The sequence below is a fragment of the Haemorhous mexicanus genome, chromosome 10 (assembly GCF_027477595.1).
Source record: "Haemorhous mexicanus isolate bHaeMex1 chromosome 10, bHaeMex1.pri, whole genome shotgun sequence".
Classification (NCBI taxonomy): domain Eukaryota; kingdom Metazoa; phylum Chordata; class Aves; order Passeriformes; family Fringillidae; genus Haemorhous; species Haemorhous mexicanus.
The window spans coordinates 15750606-15771315 of NC_082350.1; the positions used below are offsets into that span (position 1 = coordinate 15750606).

The window sequence follows — 20710 nt, forward strand, 5'->3', positions numbered from 1 at the left end:
TTGATTCAGAGTTGATGATGTCATTGCTGGGTACCTCTTCCCCAGGAACATCTCTGAGCTGGATGAGCCAGGCTGAGACTGCCTGCAGCATCTCTCCTCCCTCAGGGAGGCTGAGCGAGCATTTGCCTCTCTGGGCAGGAGCAGGGATGTGGGCAGTGGAGCAGTCACTGAACACAGCTCTGCCTCTGGGGTGTGATCACCCTCCATCTCCTGCCCACTGTGTCTCTGAAGGAGCAGAGCAGCAAGGACACAGCCCAGGAAGCAGACTCAAAAATGTTCCCAGAGTTTTCCTGCCCTGGCAGAGAGTATCAGCAGTATCAGCTCTCCTGCTCCAAAGACCCACAAAAAACACATTTCTGATGGGGCTGTAAAAAAGTTAAAAAAAAAAAAAACAACCACCAAGCTCTGAATGCAGTTTCCTGCAATAACAGACAAAAATTCCTGTCACCTCCAGATCTCTTTGTGCATTCTTGGTACAATCTGTGAATTCACCATATCGCTCATAACTCTTGTACTCGTTGTCTCTCAGGACCTTGTAAAAAAGCCTCCATCACCCCTCCTACTGTGTTTACATCTGTTTGATACAGCTCATCTGTTGGCAGTAACCTGCTCCCAGTTTGGCTGGCATAAACGTCTGCCAGCCCAACAGCACAAACTCTGCAGGCACGAGCCTCCCTTGCCTGGGCAGCAGAGCTGCCACCAGGGCTCTTGCTGAGATGGTTGTGCTGTGCTCTGAGCCCTGTGGAGGTGCCTGGGCCTGCAGCAGAGCCATATGGACCTGCTGTTGTCCTGTCTGTTTCAGGCCCTGGGTGCTTCTCAACTTGGAACCAGGGCTTGGGTTATGTTTTGGCCTTGCTGGTCAGTTCTGTGCAGCAGCACAAGGTGTTGCTTCCAGGGGAACCCATCAGAGGACTTAGCCCTTCATTTTCCATCATAGGAGTTATCACAAATGCTGCTTGAGATGCAGCTCGCTCCAGCCTCAGCCAGCCCATCTCCCTCTGGCCCACACTACTTAAAGTTTCACTCCGTGCTGTCTGGGAGAAGGAAATCCAGCCTCCCCATCAAGCAGTCCATGGAGGAAGCCTCCCTCTGGTAGTGCTTCAGCACCCACAGCTGTGCATACCCAGCTGACACTCCAGCTTTGTTTCTCCACTGCCGCTAAGCAGATAAATCTCTGTGCTGGGAGACTTTTCTCAACCCTCAATGGCCATGATATGGTGTGGTGCCCATGGTCAGAAAGGACTGGATTTGGACAGTTCCTACCAACCCTAAGAAAACTCTGTCTCAGCTTCTCTCTCTACTAAAGGCATGAAAAAACTGTTCACATCCATCCTTAGGGAACATGCTAAGCCATACAGGCATTTTCCTCCCCCACCCTAGCAAAGACCTGGCTGATGCCCTAACCTCATCCAGCCTATGGCAGCCTGGATTGCAGCCAGGGACAGCAGTCCTGAACTAGGTTTAAATACCTTTTGATGGAAAGGGGCAATTATCATTTATCCTAGCTTCTAGTTAATGTAGACATATTGTAATGCACAAGTTCAGATTTTGGATCTTCACTCACTTTGCCCAAGCAATGTTTTTATTAAGCAGAATGAAGCTGGCAATTTCCAGATTTCACCGAGTTTAGTACTGCACCTTTTAACACTGACTGAGAAGGACTGTATTTTTCAGGCAAGAATGCACCTGCATTTACAATCATTTCTCAGTGCAGACTCATGGACCAAAGAGAGGGTCAGATATTTAACACAGCTCTTATCTCTTAAAAAGCTCCCCAGGTGCCTGTGAGAGGGGCAGACCCCCCTGCTGAGGGCACAGGGTCCAGATGTTGGTCAGGCAGTCAGTCCCTCCCTTTGGCAGGATTTTCTCCTTTGTACACTCTGTTGACACATTGCCAGACATGGAACAGATCCATCTTGCAGTTTGGGGGTCTTCATGCAGAACACTGCAGTCTGATTCAGGAATGGCTGATTTATCTCACTTCCACCAATAGTGTAGAAATTAATGCTGAAAAAAGTTTGTGTTGGTTATTTCAGTCTGTGCTTATACAAGTGGTCTCAGCACTCAAATCAAGAGGATTCCAGAAAGCAGGATCTTCTCAGAGCTTACTTTCTTGAAGGAAAAGTATTTTGAAGCTCTCGTAATGCAAACATTGTAGCATACAGTAGACCCTTGAAATTCAACTGCGTCTGTATCACAACCACAAGAGCTTGAATTTCTGTGCAATCCACTACAAATTAAAGCAGAACTCTTTCTGGAGCACTTACCTCCTCCTCACACCCTTGTGTCCACTGCATACATTTTGGAGGTGGCTGTTTGTGAGGATGGCAAATGCACATTGGTTACGACAGTCGCAGCTGAGGAATAGCCTTTCCTCAAGGAGTAGGCAGAATGGAATCTTCCAGAACTGCTCTCTGTGAGGCACAGGGAGAGAAACAGGAACTGCTAATGAGTGCTTGGTGACTTGCAGCTGCAAAGTGTTGTTATTCAGGGAAAGCAGCACTCCAAGACGTGACATAATAACAACATACTTTATGTCATCCTTACGCTTCAGCTCCCACATAAAGACCTTGATGTGCTTTCTAGAGCTGACTAAGACTATTCCCATTTTACAGGTGAAAAGATCACCCCTGGAGATAAGCAACCATGCCAAAGGACTTTCCCCACCCTGCGCACCTGTAACGCCCTGAGCAATGGCTCTGTCCCTGAGCTGTGCCTCAGCCATGCTTCCTCACCTCTGAAGAGATACATGCACCAGGTGAGCAGGGACCCGGACAAGAAGCAGCCAAGTGACCCCGCCATGCCAAGCCAGCAGGACCAACCAAACTTGTACTGGATGCCCAGGAAGATGTTGTGGAAGAGCAGAGAGGAGCGCTCCACGTAGACATCCACGGCGTACCACACAGAGCCCGTGATGCCAGGGAGACCTGCAGGGCAGAGAGAGGAGCCACGCTCAGAACCATGGGGGATCAGATCTAAAGCTATAGCTGCAGGGTGGGAAGACTTTCCTGGGATGGCAGGTTTTGGCCCCTGTCTGTACTCTTCACCCTGGCTCTCCTGCTGATATCCTGTGCTGCCAGGCAGAGGCTGCACCTCTTGGCTTGGCACTCAGACACACTTCCAGCAGACTGGCAGCACTCAGGTTTCTGCAGCAAAAGGCAGGAAGTTCCTTCCCTCTCAGCTGCTTGTAAAGTTGTCTCCAGAATTCAATTTTCTGATCTGTTTTGATTTTCAGAACTCTGATGATGCTTTTCAGACAAACTTTGAGAAGTGAATTGGAAGATGCTTAAAAGAGCCTCTCAATGTGTTTTACCTGTGCTCCCAGTGGCTGGGGTGAGTCATTAAATCTGCTTAGACTGAAGAAGAGGTAGCTTCTTGATATTGGCATAAAGTCAAATTATATTATTTGGTACCTAGTTGGCTATTTATTTTTGTGTTCAAAATTCTCCCACTGTTACTGGCTGTAACAGCAAAGCACTTCAGCCAGTTAGATATTTATCACCTAGAAGGGACAGACATGTTATTATCCTTTTATTGGAGATCAGCTGCAGAGATTTTGGGCTGAGTGACTTGTCCAAGGTCACACAATCTGTGGCAGAGCCAGGAACCAAACCAGGATGCCAGGACTTTCTAGTCTTTCAGCAATTGGTCTAGAGACCTACAGCAAGGTGTCTTTGCTGCATCAACAACCTCAACAGCTCCACAGTGAAACAGCCATAAGTGGAAGTCAGTCAACTCAAAGCCAACTCACCTGGGTCAAAACATGAACTGAAAGCAGATAAACTCAACTACATGCTGTTTGAGGCAGGTGGTGAAGAGAAGAAGCTGCATTACATAAATAAATCAAATAATTTATTTATTTAATCAAATTTCCCCCAACAGAAAATCACCAGCCAAAATAAAAGAAGGCTTTTAATGCTTCTCCACTTTGCTAAAGGGTGTCCTACAGAATGAGAACACAGCAGGGAAATACCTGCAAGGAGCAACATAACCCCAGCCACCAGGCAGATGCGCAGCTTGACGAGCGGCTCATCAGGAAGGAATTTCACACAATCCAGTCCCAGGACCAGGAAGAGAAATCCAAATCCTGACAGGAGGTCTGCTGTTATCATCATGGCTCGAGTCAGCACCAGTTTCACTGAAGGACAAAAGCAGATCATTCCATTGCACAAGGAATGGAAATGTGGGCAGGTAATGGGGTCAGATCCCACAGGAACATTTTTTTTCTGGTGTTCAGCTTTTTTCAGCTTCCCCTGGGAGTAATACCTGACTGAGAAAAGAAATGTGCCTCTAATTATCTGTCACTGAGTAGAACAGATACTCTTAGTCTACACTCAAGTGTCCCCAGCACTTGCAGAAACATCTCTGACTCTTACATACCAGAATGCTCGGCGTAGATGGAGTCGTACTCATCACAAGTTTGGATCCCATCAAAAACGTTTGTGACACATTCCCACCACAGACCACGGCATTTTGTACTCACCTGTGGATAGAGAGGACAAAAAAGACCATAGGTTAAAATATCCACCAATGCAGCAGGTGGTTGTCTTAGCCCTTTCAACAGAAATCCTGGTCCAGTTGCAATGATAGTAAACCAGAGCATTTAGCTTGAAGAGAAAAAGCAGAACTATGGAGGAAAAGGACAATGTTTTCTATGTTCCTACTAATGTTTTTACATTAGAGCAAAAAAAAATCAGACTAGACATGAGGAAAAAAACCTTTGCCTACTAGTCAGGATAAAAATTTTTAAGGAAATTTCTGGGAGGAGCTGGGGGGTGGCTGACCAGAAAGATCTAAGAGCAGGTTTGCTCACTCATTGCCAAACTCTTGTCTAGGCTGAGCTGGGCAGGGCCATGGACCAGACACCCTGAGATTTTGCCGCCTGTGCTCCCCTTCCTTACATCATCCTCCTGATGGCTAAGGAGCTGCTAAGAGAGTGGGAGAGGAGTGCAGAGGAGTCTGGATGTGAGCTCCTCTGCAGACACCCGGGGAGGGCTGCCCCCAGATGACTCAGCTGTAAACACTCGCTGGAAAACCAGAGGCAGCTGGTGCTGATCCCAGCCCATGGGACCACGCGTGCCCAAGCCACAGTCATCACTGAGACATCCCGACTGGGGCAGGCGAGGCAGCAGCATCGTGGTTAATTGTCTCCGCTGTCCTCGAGCTGTAGATACCATTCCCAGCCCAGCCTTCCGTAAATCACTTTAATATGGGAGGCATTTCCATTACCAATGCAAATATGGCAACAAGCACCTTTAAAATATTCCTGGAATTGCTCATACGAGGAGCAGAGTTAATGTCGGTGCAGCTTTGGACTCCAGCCTGCCCACTTCTGCCAGCGACACCCGCTGCAGTTAATGGAAAGAGAAACTCTTCCAGCAAATGAGTTTCACGCAGGGGAAGGGGACCAGGCTTGCTTGGATGATGCAATAAATTCATTTTTCTTGCACTGTGTTAATCACAAAGCAGATAATAACATATCTCGGACACATAATAAAATCTTATTCAGGATGTACTGAGGTCTGTAGTCAACTGTAATATTTTCTCCACAACACAATGTCTGAGCCAAGCTGTGCACCTCCTCTGTGATACTGCTGTCTAGATCAAAGGGGAGGAAAAATGACTCGCTACTTCAGACTGGCAGAAGAGATGCTATTTATATTTGAATGAAAATAATCTACATGTTTTGTTTCATGAAGATGAGAAGTGCTCAATGTTTCTGAGAATTTTAGGGCATATTTAATGAAAAATACGATGAAAAATGAGAAGCAGTGATGGAAAAAACTAATTTCATTTATTCTGTGCTTTTCAGAAGAACAGGGTTGCATAAAACAATTTGCCATGTTTACATTCAATATATTTTTACCATGGCCCTCTTAATGCAGTTGCAGGTCCTCTTCTGTCTTAACTCACCACTGCTCAGGCTGTGCTTGAAATTAGCATATTTTTATTAAATTACATTTTGTTCCACTTGTGTTTATATAATTTCTCTTTCCTCCCAAACCACCATAGGCTTATTTATACTACTCTGCATTCAGCTAATCATGTCACTTACTTCCTCACTTGCTGATATTATTACTGTTTTTTAAATGTTACAAGCAGCATCTAGATCTAAATTATTTATAAGGAGACTAACAGGATTCCAGGCTTTGTCACCCTCCAAGCAAAACAGAGGTCTTAAGCACAACAGTTATGGTCTAGCTTGTGAAATAACCCCCTTCCCAGACTAACAAAAACTTATTTAATGTTTTTCGTTTCTTGGGATGTTCCAGTTGTCACTACTGCTACAGCCAGCATGAGCAAAGCAGGAGCCAGCCCATCTCCACACAGCCAGTGTGCAGCCAGGGACAATTGTCCTATTGCCTGGTGCAGGAGGGATAGGAACAGGTGTCACTGTGGACAGCCATTGGGGACCTGTGGCTGCCCTCAGCTGCTGCCCTGAGCTGCTGCTGAGCTATTCTGGTTTCTGCTGCCAAGGGCCAACACTTGCTTCCCTCTACTTTGTGTACTGTTGATCCTTCTGGTTGTCAAGCCACCCTTGAGCATCTTCCCTTGTGCTCACAGCACAGACCTTCAGGCACACGGGAACTCTGCTGTAAAGGGGACAGGGGTCAGGGCATGGGCCATCATGTGGGGACATGGATTTCCCCATCCCATGGCTGGACTCCTGCACCATGTTGGTAGCACTAATTCCCCATCACCTCTCTCCCCCTACAGCAGATGTGCTCCAGCTGAGGACTCCCAGAGCAGCCAAACATCACAGCCAGGCTCCTCATCCCGCACTCGGATTACAAAACACATTGCCACGACCTGCTTTCCCTAACACAAGTATGCATGTAAAACATGAACTGCATAATGACTGTAATACATGTAATTATATCCTATTCATAATGTATAATTTATATTAAAATAATTCTCACGCAGAAAAAAAGGAAAATTACAGAACAAGCACACACTTCTCCTTCTGGGGAAAGCGGAGAAGACAAGCACGTAAGTGCTGTTAGTCACAGTGTTTTACCGCATTCTGAGAAGGTGCCAGCAGACAATGATTACAAGCTCAGCTTGAGAGTAAAACAGGCAGCATTTAACAGTAGTGGTGATATTTATAATCCACCTGCAACAGGGAGGGACTGTCTGCATAATACAGCACTCGTTGAGAAGAAGATTATGGCCTTTTTCCAGTATAAACCACCTCAAAAATTGACCCAGCCCTGTCCTGATGCTTCACAGGGAATCACTAACTTAAATAACTCTCTGTAACCTGTTGTTTCTCAAGGGAGGTGAGGGGCTGTGAAAGCTGAGTCAGGGCCCCGGCAGCCTCTCTGGAGGTGGCTGCTCCCCGGTCTCTTCTTCCTGGGATGCTCCTCTCCAGTGGGACCACAGGGAGGGCTTCATCCTCCCCAGCTGTGGGGGGCCAGGGTCAAAGCCAAGCAACCAGCCAAGATCCAGCAGCTGCCGAAGGATGGAGCTCCTTTCTCGTGGAACCAAAGTTGCCCAACTTACCCTTTTTCCAGCTGAAAACAGGAGTCACTGCGGACTCTAGCCATTCTGGCCATGGACATTCCCCTGTTTAGAGAGGCAGTGAGTCATTAGGGTCATTAAGATCAGTGGTCAGGTATTAAGGCTGGGGGCGTTTTGCTCCATTATTTAGTATTCACACTCAGAGCCGGAATGTGAGAATAGTGGTTGCTAATGACCAAACTGGGTGTTAATGGAGCACTTCGTACAGCCCATCGCAGGTGCCTTTGCGCCAGGAAGACAAGGTTACACAGCCTCAGAGTAATGGACCAGCTCTTTACTGGACTCACTCTGCTCAGGAGCTGGTCTTCTCTCATCTGGTTTTCCCTACAACTGGACTCCCTTGGCTTTTCTGAGTATACTGATACTTTCATCTGAGTACTTGCTGAAAAGAATCTGAAATATCTCCCAAATGAACAGTCACGTCCCATCCAGCATCACTGGGTGCACTCTATTTGTCCTGAAAAGAGGCTCACTGAGCAGATGTGCTGACCACCAGAAGCTGCACCGCATTGGATCATAGTTTCGGAACTTACATCCACCTTTCAGGGTTTCTGACAGTCAGAGTGTCAGGATTTCTTGTGGCATAGAGAAAAAAAGTCTTTATTGTAATTAGTTTTACCCTTCTTTCCTTGGATAATTAACCCCTTCACGTGCTACAGCTAAATGCTGCATTGCAACCACTGAGTGCAGAGGAGCACATGGTTTCATATGCTGGATAGCAGATAGAAAGTCTCCTCCTGATACATTCAGCCAAACTTTCTGTCCTGGAAGGTGTTTCACCTTCACTGCCTAAATGATCCAATTTGCCAGGGAGCAGATTCCTACACTGTGGACCTGCAGCTTAAATGTACAGAAATGAATGGCTGTGCTGGGAAGAAAATTACAAATTTGCAGTATTAAGTGCTGGAGAAACAGTGAGTGATGATTTTGGGCCTGGAGTCTTTGGGGCACACCTTGCCTGTAAGCAGCAATCTGCGCCCTTGATTGCAATTACCTTTTGCCAATAGCTTTCTCTAATATGAGAGTGCTACAGTTCACATGAGTTCCAGGAGATCTTGAATCCCCATGTTCCTCTTAAATTTCTGGTAGCCCTGTAGCTCAATGGCTGGTCAGAAAATGACTTGAAGAGCACAGTTGTACATACTGGATGTCTCTACCAAGTCTGAACTACAGAATTAGAAACGTCTTCAAAATATCCATGCAGGCTGGAGGCACAGGCTAACTCTTCTCAAGTTCACGCACATTTAAAACTGAGCCTGTAGATCTTTCATGAACTTACTAAGTAAGAGCACAGTCTAGATAAAAAAGTCTGGCAAAGAGAATTTCACAAAATGCCACTCTTCTCCTGCTCTTGCCACAGTAATTATTTCCATTCTCATCCACTTTCATCCAGAACAACAGGGAGAAAGAACATGAGAGTGGAATGGAGCAATGATACCAGGAACAAACTCTCTCTAGCACACATTGGTTTTGATGATCTCTCCTCACCCCAGTCTTACCTCCAGGGAGTCATCAGCATTCACCATCCAGCAGTCTGTCCAGGTAGATATTATCAAAAACCCAGCAGAGAAAAAAGCACAAAAGAAGCCCACATACTGGAGGAAAAACTTCATGTCAGCAGGTGCTCAGCACATCCAGGGGAGTGTGAGCAACAGCGCCCAGCCTTGTTCCCAAAGCCAGGATAGAGACAGAGTGTCAGTGTGCCAGATGCCCAGCAGTGACCATGAAGACCAGGACCTCCTCTCTTGTGCAGGTGCCATCTGGTAGTGATGGCTGCAGGAGCAGTGCTCACTGCCAGGGGTCAGGAGGGGGGTGAGAGTGCCCACGGGAGCTGCTGCAGCCAATCCGCCCTGCCCCGCCACAGCTCCTGTCATGCCTGACTGAAGAGAAATGGGGCTGTGCAGAAGGGACATGCAGGTAACTGCAGCCCTGGGCTGCCAGGGGAGGCAGGTATCATGGCAGGTTTTGTCAAAACAGAGATTAGAAAAAAAATAATCAAAACTTGTTCTGCAGGGCAGAAGCCCTGAGCCTTGCTGAGGCACACAGAGAGGAGCTCTCATATGCACACACACACACTTATTCCTGTTCAATGATTTATGCTTTATCAGGGAGCAATTAAGTGTCTTGGTGCAGACCCCAGGCCTCTTGGTTGTTACCCTATTGGTCTCTGGTGCAGTGATGCCCTAGTTCAATGCAGAAATGTCACCAGGGAGGAAAAGGAAAAGGCAGCAGTCATGGGCCTTCAGAGCCAACACCCACCCCCATCCTAGATACAGAACTCTATATTCTGATTTTAAGTCAAACCTAGATACCTCTCATGCCCTAGGCCTCAATTTCCACAACTCCCATGTGGAAATCTTGAAGCTTTCAGACTAGTGCCAGTCTGGAGGATTTCAGTTGGTTGGAATTTCCCTGCTTGCTTACTCTGACTGCAAACTTCTGTTTTCCTGCCGGGCCCTGCAGGTGAGCAGGGGTCACACAGGCTGCCAGGGGCAGAAGGCTGGGGCCTCTGTAAGAGGCTTCTCAATGTCTCCTCTCCTGCAGTGCTGAGAAAGCCACCAGGGCTCCAGAGCATCTTTCAGGAAAACCAAATGAGAGTGGGACTAGAAATTCCTCCCACCCTAAAGGTAGAAAAGCACACAAAACATCACATCCTCAGGGATCATTATTTTTGAATATGAAGAGAAGCAGTAACAGGCTGAAGACCTGCCTTGAATGGGCAAATATTCAACACAGGGCAGAGGAGCAGCCTCCCGCTCTGCATTCAGCTTTGCTTCCCAAGCTAGCAGTGTCTGTCGTCTGAGCTGTCACCTCCAGATGGAGCCAAGCGGCACCTTTATGGCACTGCTCAAAGCTTCTGCTTCTCCGGGATTCCCCTTCAAATACCGCAGCAATGAGAAGTTTATTCTTACAATAGATAACTCGGATAATTCCAATCATAACCTCATGAGGCGATTTTGATGACAGAGATCACAACTTTTACCCTCGATGCCAGGCTCACTCCACTCCTCAGAGGTCACCCTGTGGATTAGGTCCTCAGCCCATGTTTTGGGAGGCTTAAGTGGAGAACAGAAGTCCCAGGTCATAAAGCCAGGGTATGTAGGAGGCTCTTCTGCTTCAGCTTTCTACTTTCTGTTTCCTAATTCCATTTGTAGAAGTTGACAAGCGAGGAACTTTTCTTCTTCCATCTTTCCCAGATACAGGTCTTGATGTGATTATGCGGATATGATGCTTTCTACTGACTTTTCTTGTATCCAAATGTCTGGATAAATCAAAGAAACCTTCATGATTTTCACTTCATGGCTGTGACAAGGGTAGCTTTGTGTTTTCAACAGTTCTGACCCATGGGGACATGGCAGCAGCCACACAGGTCCCATAAAGGATCATGACTTTCATTAGCACATATATGTATGTATCACATACAGATTACTCACATGTTGTCTTAGATAGCAGGAGTTCCAGCATCATTATAGTGCAAGGATTTCATATCGCCAGAGCTTCATACCTCCGTGATGCTTCTGGCAGGCATCTCCTCTCAGCACTGACTGTTCCTGGTCCTTGCAGCAGTTATCTAACTCCAGATCCCACCAATTCACTCTTTTATACCACTTGTTCTTATTGGCTACACGTGTGGCCTGTTAAGCTCAGGCCTGCTTCTAATCTTTAGTAATTGGTCCAGTTGCAACTCATTGGGGGTAAGATTACCTTCTATACCACCTTCATTTACCCATACTGTATCCCCCTACACACACATATGTGTAATCTATATAGATTACATTTGTCTGAGACAGGTACTGAAAATACACATCTTCCTATACTTGTATTGTTCTGAGTTCATTAACCTCTGTCTGCACCCATTTTAAAAAAGCATCCTGGTCAGTTGTTATTAATTGCAACTCAGAAAAAGGGATGTGGTGAGATAGAACAGGCCTGAAAAATCTGAGACAGCCTTCTCACAATCAGCATTAAGTCCTTAGCAGTGTCAAGACCAGAGTTTAACAGCAACAGAGCCAGGATTAACCAGGAAATTTATTATAGCCATATGAAATGTATTATAGCCATTGCTTTCTCCTTCTGTCCTGTACCCAAATGCAAGCCACTTTAGAGAGGATTAAGCCCAGTGGAAAGAAAGGGGACATTTTCTCTTATTTGGTGCATGGTGGAAGTGTCTCAATACAAGCATGACAGAGATAGAAAGTGAAAATCTCCCATGATAATAGCCAGAGAGTGTTTCTAAGCTTTAGTGCTGGGCACATCACACTCTGTTCTTCCAGCCCAGTCCATGAAATGCCCATGGATGTCAGACCAAGAGGTAAACTCCACCAAGGGGTGGAGGCAGCATGTGAGGCACCAGTGCTGCCTGTGCTTCACTCCATCTCCCCCCAGCTGCTATTGTAGTCCTGGTGATGTCTTGTTTATTTTCCGCATGCCCAGCAAAGTATTGCTGTCCCAGATCCTTCCACCTCCCCGTGTTCACCTTCCCGGCAGGGCAGGGCAGGTGAGTGACCCTTCCTGGAGCAGGATGCCAGTGCTTCCCTGGCCATGAGTCACTGGGGGCAGGAAGTGGCTCCAGCCATTTGCATCTAGCTTGGGGCTCTGGAGCATCCTGGCCTGGATAGCAGAGCAGGTCAGGATCCTCCAGTTTTCCCTGGTTGTAAGGCTGCTCCAGAGTGTGCAACACATGAAGATGGTTTGTGGCTTTTCACCCGGTGAAGAGACCAATCCAATATCTGGTCCTTCTTTAGGTCTGTGTCTTCAAACGCAGCCATAGGATCTGCTGTAGTTACTAGAAATAAATAGAAATAACAATATTCTTTATTTAGTAGAAAATGGCAAGGTACATGTTTAATACTCTTTATTTAGAACAAGTCAGCATCTTCTTGAAGCAAAGTCTGTAGCAGTTTCTCACTGTGGTCTGCTTTCCTAACTTGCATGACAGATGTCCCCTCAGCTTCAGAAAACAGCTCTCCCAAAATAACCTCCCAAGATGCCTTTGTATAGCCCAAAACCTGGCTGACATGACGCAGGGTAGCTTTCCAGTGAATTTGTAGACTGTACTACATATGCTAACTGTGTTTTGACACTAACCAAAGCACCTGGGTATCTTAATATTTGATTGTCAGAGCTTGGCCTTGACGAGCTCTCACTCTGTGTGGTATCAATGCAGCAAAACTTTGCTAATGTAGGAGTTTTATCACCTTGACTACACTCAGTCCCAGCTCAGGGACAAATGCACCATGGGTTGATTGCTTTCATTACTCATTAACACAAGGTGGTCCTGTGCTCTACCTTAAAGCCAAGCTATTTGTGTTCGAGAAAGAGTAACTACTGCCAGTCTTGGGAGGTGGTTGCCACCAGTCTACTGACAAAACCATTTTTGCAGCGACACCCCCCTGAGGTTGCAGTCCTGTGAGCACAGAAGGGTGGTGTTCTGCCTTTACTTCCTCAGTGTCTAATACACAGTGTAGCAAAGGGCCTGGAGCAAGAAGGAAGTGGTGATGCTGTGCGTTCATGCATGGAATACAGACCTCTCTGCAAACAGGCAAGCAGCCCGTGACGTGACTTGTGTTCAGGGCCAGGGGCTTGTCCAGCAGGAAGGGCTCAGGAGTCAGAGGTGATGGAGATCTTCGGAAGGCGTTTCCCTAAGAGCCCTTCTGCTTCATGGGCTTGTCTGCCCAACCCTTCCAACTCTCCCTCCTGGCTGTACCAACTCCATTTTCCTGCTTCACACAACACCATCCATGGCCTCTAAGTGTGTTCAGCTCCAGAGCAGAGCTCCTTGGATGTGAGATGTGTACACAAATAAATTACAGAGCAGTGTGTAATGTACCCCTTCAGCCATGCTCATACAGCCACAAAACCTTGGGATTTAGCTTGGCTTTAGCTCAGTAACCCCAAGGAAAATAGTAAGACTTCTGAGCAGCCTACGATTTTTCAAGCAGGCAATATATAATCTTATATTAATATATAAGATTAAAGGAAAATAGGAAAGCAAAGGCATCTTCTAGTAGACGAGAGCTTAAAGGATTGGTAAGTAAAAACTGTGTTTGTACCTCTGTGTGTGATTGTGTGTGTCTGTATATTATACACACAGATACGATGCTTCCATGCACTCCTTTAAAACAGTTTTTTTAGTTGCTACAAAGCAATAAATGCTAAAACAAGCATTTGATTACAGTCTTTTCAGGTTCTCAAAGTACCATCTTCTCCTCAGTACAATAAATTTCGTTTTATGGCTGCCTATGAAATCCCACACCTGAGAAACACATCAACTCAATGATGTATTACTAACCCCACTTTAGAGCTGGGGAAAACGAGGCCCTGACTAAGCCTTTAGATCGAGAGCGAGGAGTCCCGCTCCTCTTTAGCACCGGGGCAGGACTCCCTGCCTGGGCGTGGTAAGATCCCTATCACTGAAAACGTGTGTGACCACTCGGCTTTCCTGGGAGCCGCCAGAGAATACGCTCTGCCCTCGCTGCATACCAGCTGCACGCAGGTGTGTTTTGGCAGAGGAGCTGGGTAGTGGATCAGACACACCTTTTCCCGGCATGTCACAAGTTCCAGTCCACAGCCCTCGTCTCCAGGCACCCCAGGGGCTGTAGATGCCCTGCCACGTCCCTGCGGCGTCATCCTCATCCAAGCGTGCCTTTCCCAGCATGAGCCTGAACTTTCCCGTGCGCTGATACCAGGGTGATTAAACGCAAGTGAAGGACAACCTCCGTGCCACTACTAGCAATCGTGCAGGAAGGGGAGGGAGAGCAGCATTTAGCTCTCTCCAGAGTAGCAGAGAAAAGCACAGGAGGAAGGTGCCGCGGTGAAAGGGCTCTGCGTCGTGTCCGCGCTCCTCAGGGACACCTTAGCGCAGGGGAGGGGCTGTAGGTGCTCTTGGCCCTGTAGAGCTCTCCTGGCTGGAATCCAGCCCCCCCTGTGACTCACTTCACAAGAAACATCCGCTTCAGACCTGTGCCTCTCGCTGATACTCACCAACCTGCTTATCAGAGTGACGAAAGACCCTCTAGGAGACTCATCGAGAAAGGGATGAAAGTAACTAGGGGGTCAGAAATGCACAGTTTGGTAACAGGATGTTTGGTCTGCTATAAAAAGCCCAGGAGGACAAGAGCTGAGGCTCCGAGAGAACAGTTGCTGCTGTGATTCACAGACCGTGAACACAGGAGTTTTGAGATCTGGTTAGACGAGTGGGGGCCAGGTTTGGGTGCAAGATCGGCAAGGAGTTTCCCTGCAGAGCTCTGGGCTGTGACTGTCTTAAAATCAGGGTCTGCCCGCTTGTCTGCCATCTGTCCCTACCGACACACTCAGGGTCCTGTCTCTCCTCCACATCGGAGTCTCTCTGTGCACTAAGAAAAGAAAGCACAGCATGTCCTTTCCCTCTTTCTTTTACCTGCCCCTATTCTGCCCCGGTGGTCCCGGTTCACGAAAGGCCCAGTTTCTGTTCTTTAAGAAGATATGTTGTTCCTCACCCACGCTCTCCCAGAGGAGATCATCCCTCCCCTCTTTTCAGGCTTAAAGCTTCATTCGCACCTTCTTTGTCAACAGCACAGGGCGTGGGCTCACGGAGCGCTCCCGAAACACCCATCGGCAAAGCCTCTGTGTACATCGGGCTTAAGGGAGAGTTTCACCAGCGGGGACACAGCTGTGAGAGAAACACCCCCAGCCTCTGACCTCCAGCCAGATAACTGGGGTTTTAAACTCCCTCCAGGCACTGAAATATGACCTTGGGTTTCCAGCGTGCTCTCCCAATATCCTAGCGATAAAGGGTGTGTTGGAAAGTCCGGGGAAGAAACTCCTTCCCTCTTCCTCTGCCAACACACAGCTCTGCTTTCAGTCCAGATGGGTCTTGCACTTAGCCAAGGCTTTCCAAGAGTTTCGTTTCCTTGCAGGCATTAGAATAACTGGCTGCATTTACATACTCTTTAAGTGTTTAACTCTGCTGCCCACTGAAAAATCCAGCCACGTGTGTCATGGCAGGGGCTACTGAGTGCTTCAGAAATACTTGGCTCTGATTTGGTGTCTTAAAGAGGACTGACCACATTGAATGTCAATACTTACAAATCCCATCCTTCTGCTCCTCTCCGTTTCCAGAGACAACTACTTGCTGGAAGATGGTTATAGAGGACCAGCATACCTCTGAGGATGCTGAGCAGTTGTTAACTGTTTCTGGCCTGTCATGAGATTTCCTACAGTACAGTAATCTGTGCATCTTGAATTTTTCCAAAGTCCAAGGACAGCACAAATAGATTTGGTCTTATTGATCCCCAGAGGAATTCCTAGCAGCAAGTGAAAGGAACTAAGTTCAGCAACCTGAAAAATACGTGAAACTTCATTTCCTAATCTTTGCATTGCCCCTAACAGCCTGATCTAGAAATCTGGCAAGAATTTATGGCAGAGCCTTTCTAGGAAGGACACTGGATCACTTTATCTTCCCAGCACTAATTATCTGCCATGTCATAAGGGCTTAGGAAAAGGGCAGAGGTTGTGGTCCAGGCACAAAAAGGTGAGACATAGCCATACCCTGAGATGAGAATCTTTGAGTAATTTCTAAAGTGCTGAGTACAGCTCAGGCTTTTCCTTGGTGTGAAGGCTGCCCCCAAAATCAGACTCACAGGTACTTGATCTTGATTGCTCACTTGGGCAGCGGTTGGGCAATGTAAATGGTGGTAACTCTGACTTCACAGAGGTAACTCTGTCTTCAGGACTGTGTGAACAGCAGTTCCTGCAGAGGACCTCAGATGTAGTCATTAGGCATGTTTTCTCCTCCCCATCTCTTTGTAATATCATTCCCATGCCTCCTTCCTCCCTTCATCTGATTTCAGCAAAAACAACTTGAGGTTATTCCAAAGAGGAAAATTTTTCAGTGGTGATTCTGAAGGTGATCAGATTCTTGCCAGTCTCAGGAAGTTAATTTCATAACTAGGGTATCAAGTTCATAAATGAGCACGGGCACCATCCATCACTGAGTTCCTGGTGGACACTTGGTAAGATTTGGGTAGAAAACTGATTCTTGCTATAACTGGTCTTAGAGGATCATGACCAAGACCTTGGAAGCATCTTCTGGAAACGCACTTAGAAAACTCTTCCATGGATGGTACCAGGGATGATTTTTATCTTGTCAGGACCTTGGTGCACATCTCTCATGGCTCATTCACTGAGCATGACACTGACACACACAGAGGGATCTGCCTCGCTCTCAGTCAGCCTGGGTCTCACTTATTCTCCTTGTTTCCCCTCTCAGTCCCCCAGCCCTGGGACTGTGACACCAGGAACTGCTGTGCTCCATGTGCTCCTAGTGGCACATGGTGGGGAAAGTGGCCACACTTTGTGGCTGACCCTTCTGACAGGGCACACTTTCCATCTGCCACATCACTGCTGAACCTCTTCCCCAGATGCCTCACCACACCTGTCCCAACATGACACCACGATTAGTTTCATACATTTTGAAAATGACATTTCTTGTTGATATGATGTAAAGCTACCCTCTATCTACAACATTTAACTCCCTGCTTTTCCCACCATTACCTCTCTAGTACTATGAAACTCATTGTTTCCAGGAATTTGATTGTGTCTGACTTTTGTTTTCTATCTGGCCTCTGGTACAGAATGTCCAGTGAAAGAACAATACTAAAATAGAAAAACTGAAAACAAAATAAATCCTACCTTATGGGTCAAATCTCTTGGCCTCCAGGGGTTGGTTTTCGTGCCCTGGAATCTCTATCAGAACTTCCAGTATTGCTTTGGGAAACAACACATGAGCAGCCAAGTGCAGGACCACCTTTATTCCTTGGCAACACACTGCCTTGCACAGGCAAGCCCTGAGATCTGAGAGCTGTGGGTAATGACACACAAAATAAAGCTTTACACATGCCAAAACCACTTACAGACGAGAAAGATTCCAGTGTTTTTGGGGCATTCTGAGACACAGTCTCTAGCCCTGTAGTCATTTGTTAATTGCTGATTCAGAAGAGAAGAAAAAACAAAGGTAACAGGTGAAAACTGAGAAGCTGGGGAGGAGACACGATTCCTTTCAGAGTCCTCACTAGAGAGAGGTTTTCAGGAGAAGTCAGGAGTTCAGCCAGCCTCACACAACTTCAGTGTGTTACATGTAAACACATTTTAGCTACAGCCAGATGAAATCCATCATGTGAAGAGAGGAATTAAACTACTCCCAAAACTGTAACCTTATTAAAACTGGTGGGAAAATATGAATGTTTGAATGACTGCAAGAAGAGGGTTGATTATTAGCTTGGTTTATCTCCAGATGATTAGGAATTCCAGGTCATGTCTGCTGACCAAACATAGATTGGTTTATGCTTTTTCTGTCCCCAGTATTTGAGAATGAATAATTACCAAAGAAAGGTTCATGCTTTTTCTGTCCCCATTATTTGAGAATGAATAATTTTAAATCGTATTTTCAGAATATATTCCCTGTGTGTAGTCAGTATCAAATAAATCCTGTCAGTCCCTCCAATGGATGCTCCCTCCATCGACCACAAATTTTAATACCAAGGAGGAAATCTGAGCTTTGGTCCTGGAAATGATGGTTTCAATTCATCTGTGTAGGTAAAAGTTCTGGTTTTGGTGCTATTCACTGACCTGTGGTTTATGGGCAATGGGAGTCATTTGAAAGAAGTCTTTTCCAACAAGTTTTTTGTACAACTTTGTATTGAATGGCAGCCCTGCAGGAGTGAGCAGCAGATGAAGGGTTAAACTTTCCTTGTGCTGTTGCCCTCTCCAGCTCTGAAAGCTGTGATCTTTGGCTGCTTCAACTGCTACCATGGTCAAACAGTCTGCCTCTCACTACTGACCAGGCTGGACACAATCCTGACTAATCCCAGGGAAGATTTGCAGAGGTCTTAGATCCTCCTGACATCTGGGCAAAGACATCTGGGAGCTGGCTGCAAAACAGCTTGGAGCTAAGGTTCAGCAGGGGTGTTTCCCCTGGATGGATGGAGGAGTAAGTGGGAGAGGGAGAAGAAAAAGCAGCCTGCAGATAAACAACAAAGTCTTTTCAAGGTTTTTCTGGACAATGTAAACCTGAGCTAAACACATGTGGTCCTACAAGTCTGCCCTTTTCCTCCAGAACCTTGGGGACTTCAAATGAAACAGCAAGTCACAGGGTTCAAAAGAAACAAGATGTTGCTCTTTTCTGTGAAATACAGAGTAAATCTGCAAAACTCCTTCCTGTAGAATGCTGCAAGTGCCAGAAGTTAAAAAAAAAACAACAGCTGAATTTATGGAGGGAAAATCGAGGGAACAAAATTAAAGTTAAAAGTCCTGGCACCAGCTCAAGGTTTATTCAGACATGGATCAGGGCAGGCTATAATGCATTTTGGGGAAGGGTCACTGTTCTTGCATTATTTCCTGGCTCTACAACCAGCTGCCACCAGCAACATGGGCTGAAGCACTGTTGTCTGGCCATTCCCATTTTCTGGTCTAGTTGTGAAGCTTGTGCCTTCACTCTGAAACCAGAGTAATGCAGCTGTGCCTGCTCTGCACACCTGCTGCTCTGCGCACCTGCCCATACTTATAACAACACACAATCAGACGTTTACCCTTATGCATGTGTTTTAGCTCAAGGATGAGCTCAGGGGAGTTTGGGGACAAGCTTTAGTGTATGCAAGGACAGAGAACCACATATGAGCTTCCCAAACACAGGCATGCACAGTGAGACCTTCCCCGAAAATTGTCTGAGAGAAGAGGAAACCAGGCTGCTCACCTGCAAGTCCTGGCAAGTGTTGAAGCTTGTTTTTGCCAGAAAAGGAAACAGGTATCATTTACTACCCACAGAGCTGAGATCTGTGCTGAGTACAGCGCTGAGGCTGCTCTCTGACTCACACCCCCCAAGGGAGTGACATGACCAAGGTGTTGAGCATTTGGCCGGTGCAGCCAGGGCTGTGGCACACGAGGGCAATCTCTCTGAACAATAAGAGGAGTCTCTCTACCGGCAGACAGAAACATCCCAGTTTGATTTCAGGGACTGTCTGTACACATGCCTCTTCTCACTTGGTCATGCTGTTGTAAAGGACAAAAATTCAAGTTGCCTGTTTACTTAAGAGCAGGCCAATCACTGAGGACTGTCACTAGGGGAGTACCTTTAGCCTAAAGAATACAGAGGAGATTGCAACATCTTGGATAAACCTAGGTCTTTCAGCTGAGATTAATGATCTGAAGGAATGGTATTTCCCAAAAGTCAGGTATAAAAACTAGGGGAAAATAGAGTGAAAAATCTTTGTGAGTTCCAATGGAAAAAAAAAAAAAAAAAAAAAAAACAACAAAAGAACCTCAGGCAGAGGAGGAAAGACGGTGATTATGAGTAAAAAGAGGTTTTATTTTGCCCATTGAGCCAGAGCAGAAAATCATCCAAGAGAAGAAATCAGATATTTCATGACTCAAAGAAAGGAAGGAAGTTCAGAAGAGGAGACTAGGTGCTCTTAGGGATAGTGTAAAATCCACTGCAAATTCCAGAGCACTGAGAACATTGATGAGTGATGAAGGGGAAAAGTGGAGTTTCAGTGTTTATCTTGCTATGTAAATTCCTTGTGATGATTCCACAGAAATAGTTCCTGGGTTTTGGAATCTTTCATGAAACATGAATAAAAAGTATCAACCTCAAATTGTCCCTAGAAAGCAAAATACAAATTGGGTGTTTATGAGGCTGGCACTGAGCATGAGGGGACTCTGTAAACTCTGTGTACAGATTGTCAGGGATGTTCAGTGGTCAAAGAAACATTGGCAACTTGTGGTGCAGCCTCTTAGGGCTGCAGGAGGTCTGAGAGCACATGGATGTGTGTCCTTATTGCCTTCCATTGGCTTTTTTTGACCCAAGGCCATTCTGTCACCCAGCAGCACTGCCCAGTGCAGCACCATCAAGGAGGGGGCAGCAATGGGATGGCTGCAGAGCCCCTCAGGAGCACAGCATCCATCTCCAGGCAGGTGTAGGCTGCAATCCCACAGTAACCCTCACAGAATATTGCTGTTTCCAGTCTAAGTCCCATATCCTTCTGGAAGGGGAAGACACTGAGCACGAATGCTGTCCGACAGTATGAGCAAGCAGTCAGACTCACGCTACAGACAGTTTTGGCACAAACTGTCCCCAGAGTGCCACCAGGATAAATTCTAAGATAAATCCTAAGCCAAAAATTCCCAAGGACACAGTGGCCATGAATTTTGGTCC

The 20710-nt window shown here is 46.6% G+C and overlaps 1 protein-coding gene across 1 annotated transcript; it reads right to left on the reverse strand.

Annotated features, from left to right (window-relative positions):
• Nucleotides 1-1564: 1564 nt before the first annotated feature.
• On the reverse strand, nt 1565-9047 carry CLDN16 (claudin 16). The gene is made up of 6 exons (XM_059855993.1): nt 9021-9047; nt 4381-4483; nt 3974-4138; nt 2736-2927; nt 2268-2414; nt 1565-2007 (listed from the first exon to the last, which is right to left on the reverse strand). Exons 1-5 carry the CDS (start codon nt 9045-9047, stop codon nt 2275-2277), a joined length of 627 nt encoding a protein of 208 aa, XP_059711976.1. The 3' UTR covers nt 1565-2007; nt 2268-2274.
• Nucleotides 9048-20710: the final 11663 nt, after the last annotated feature.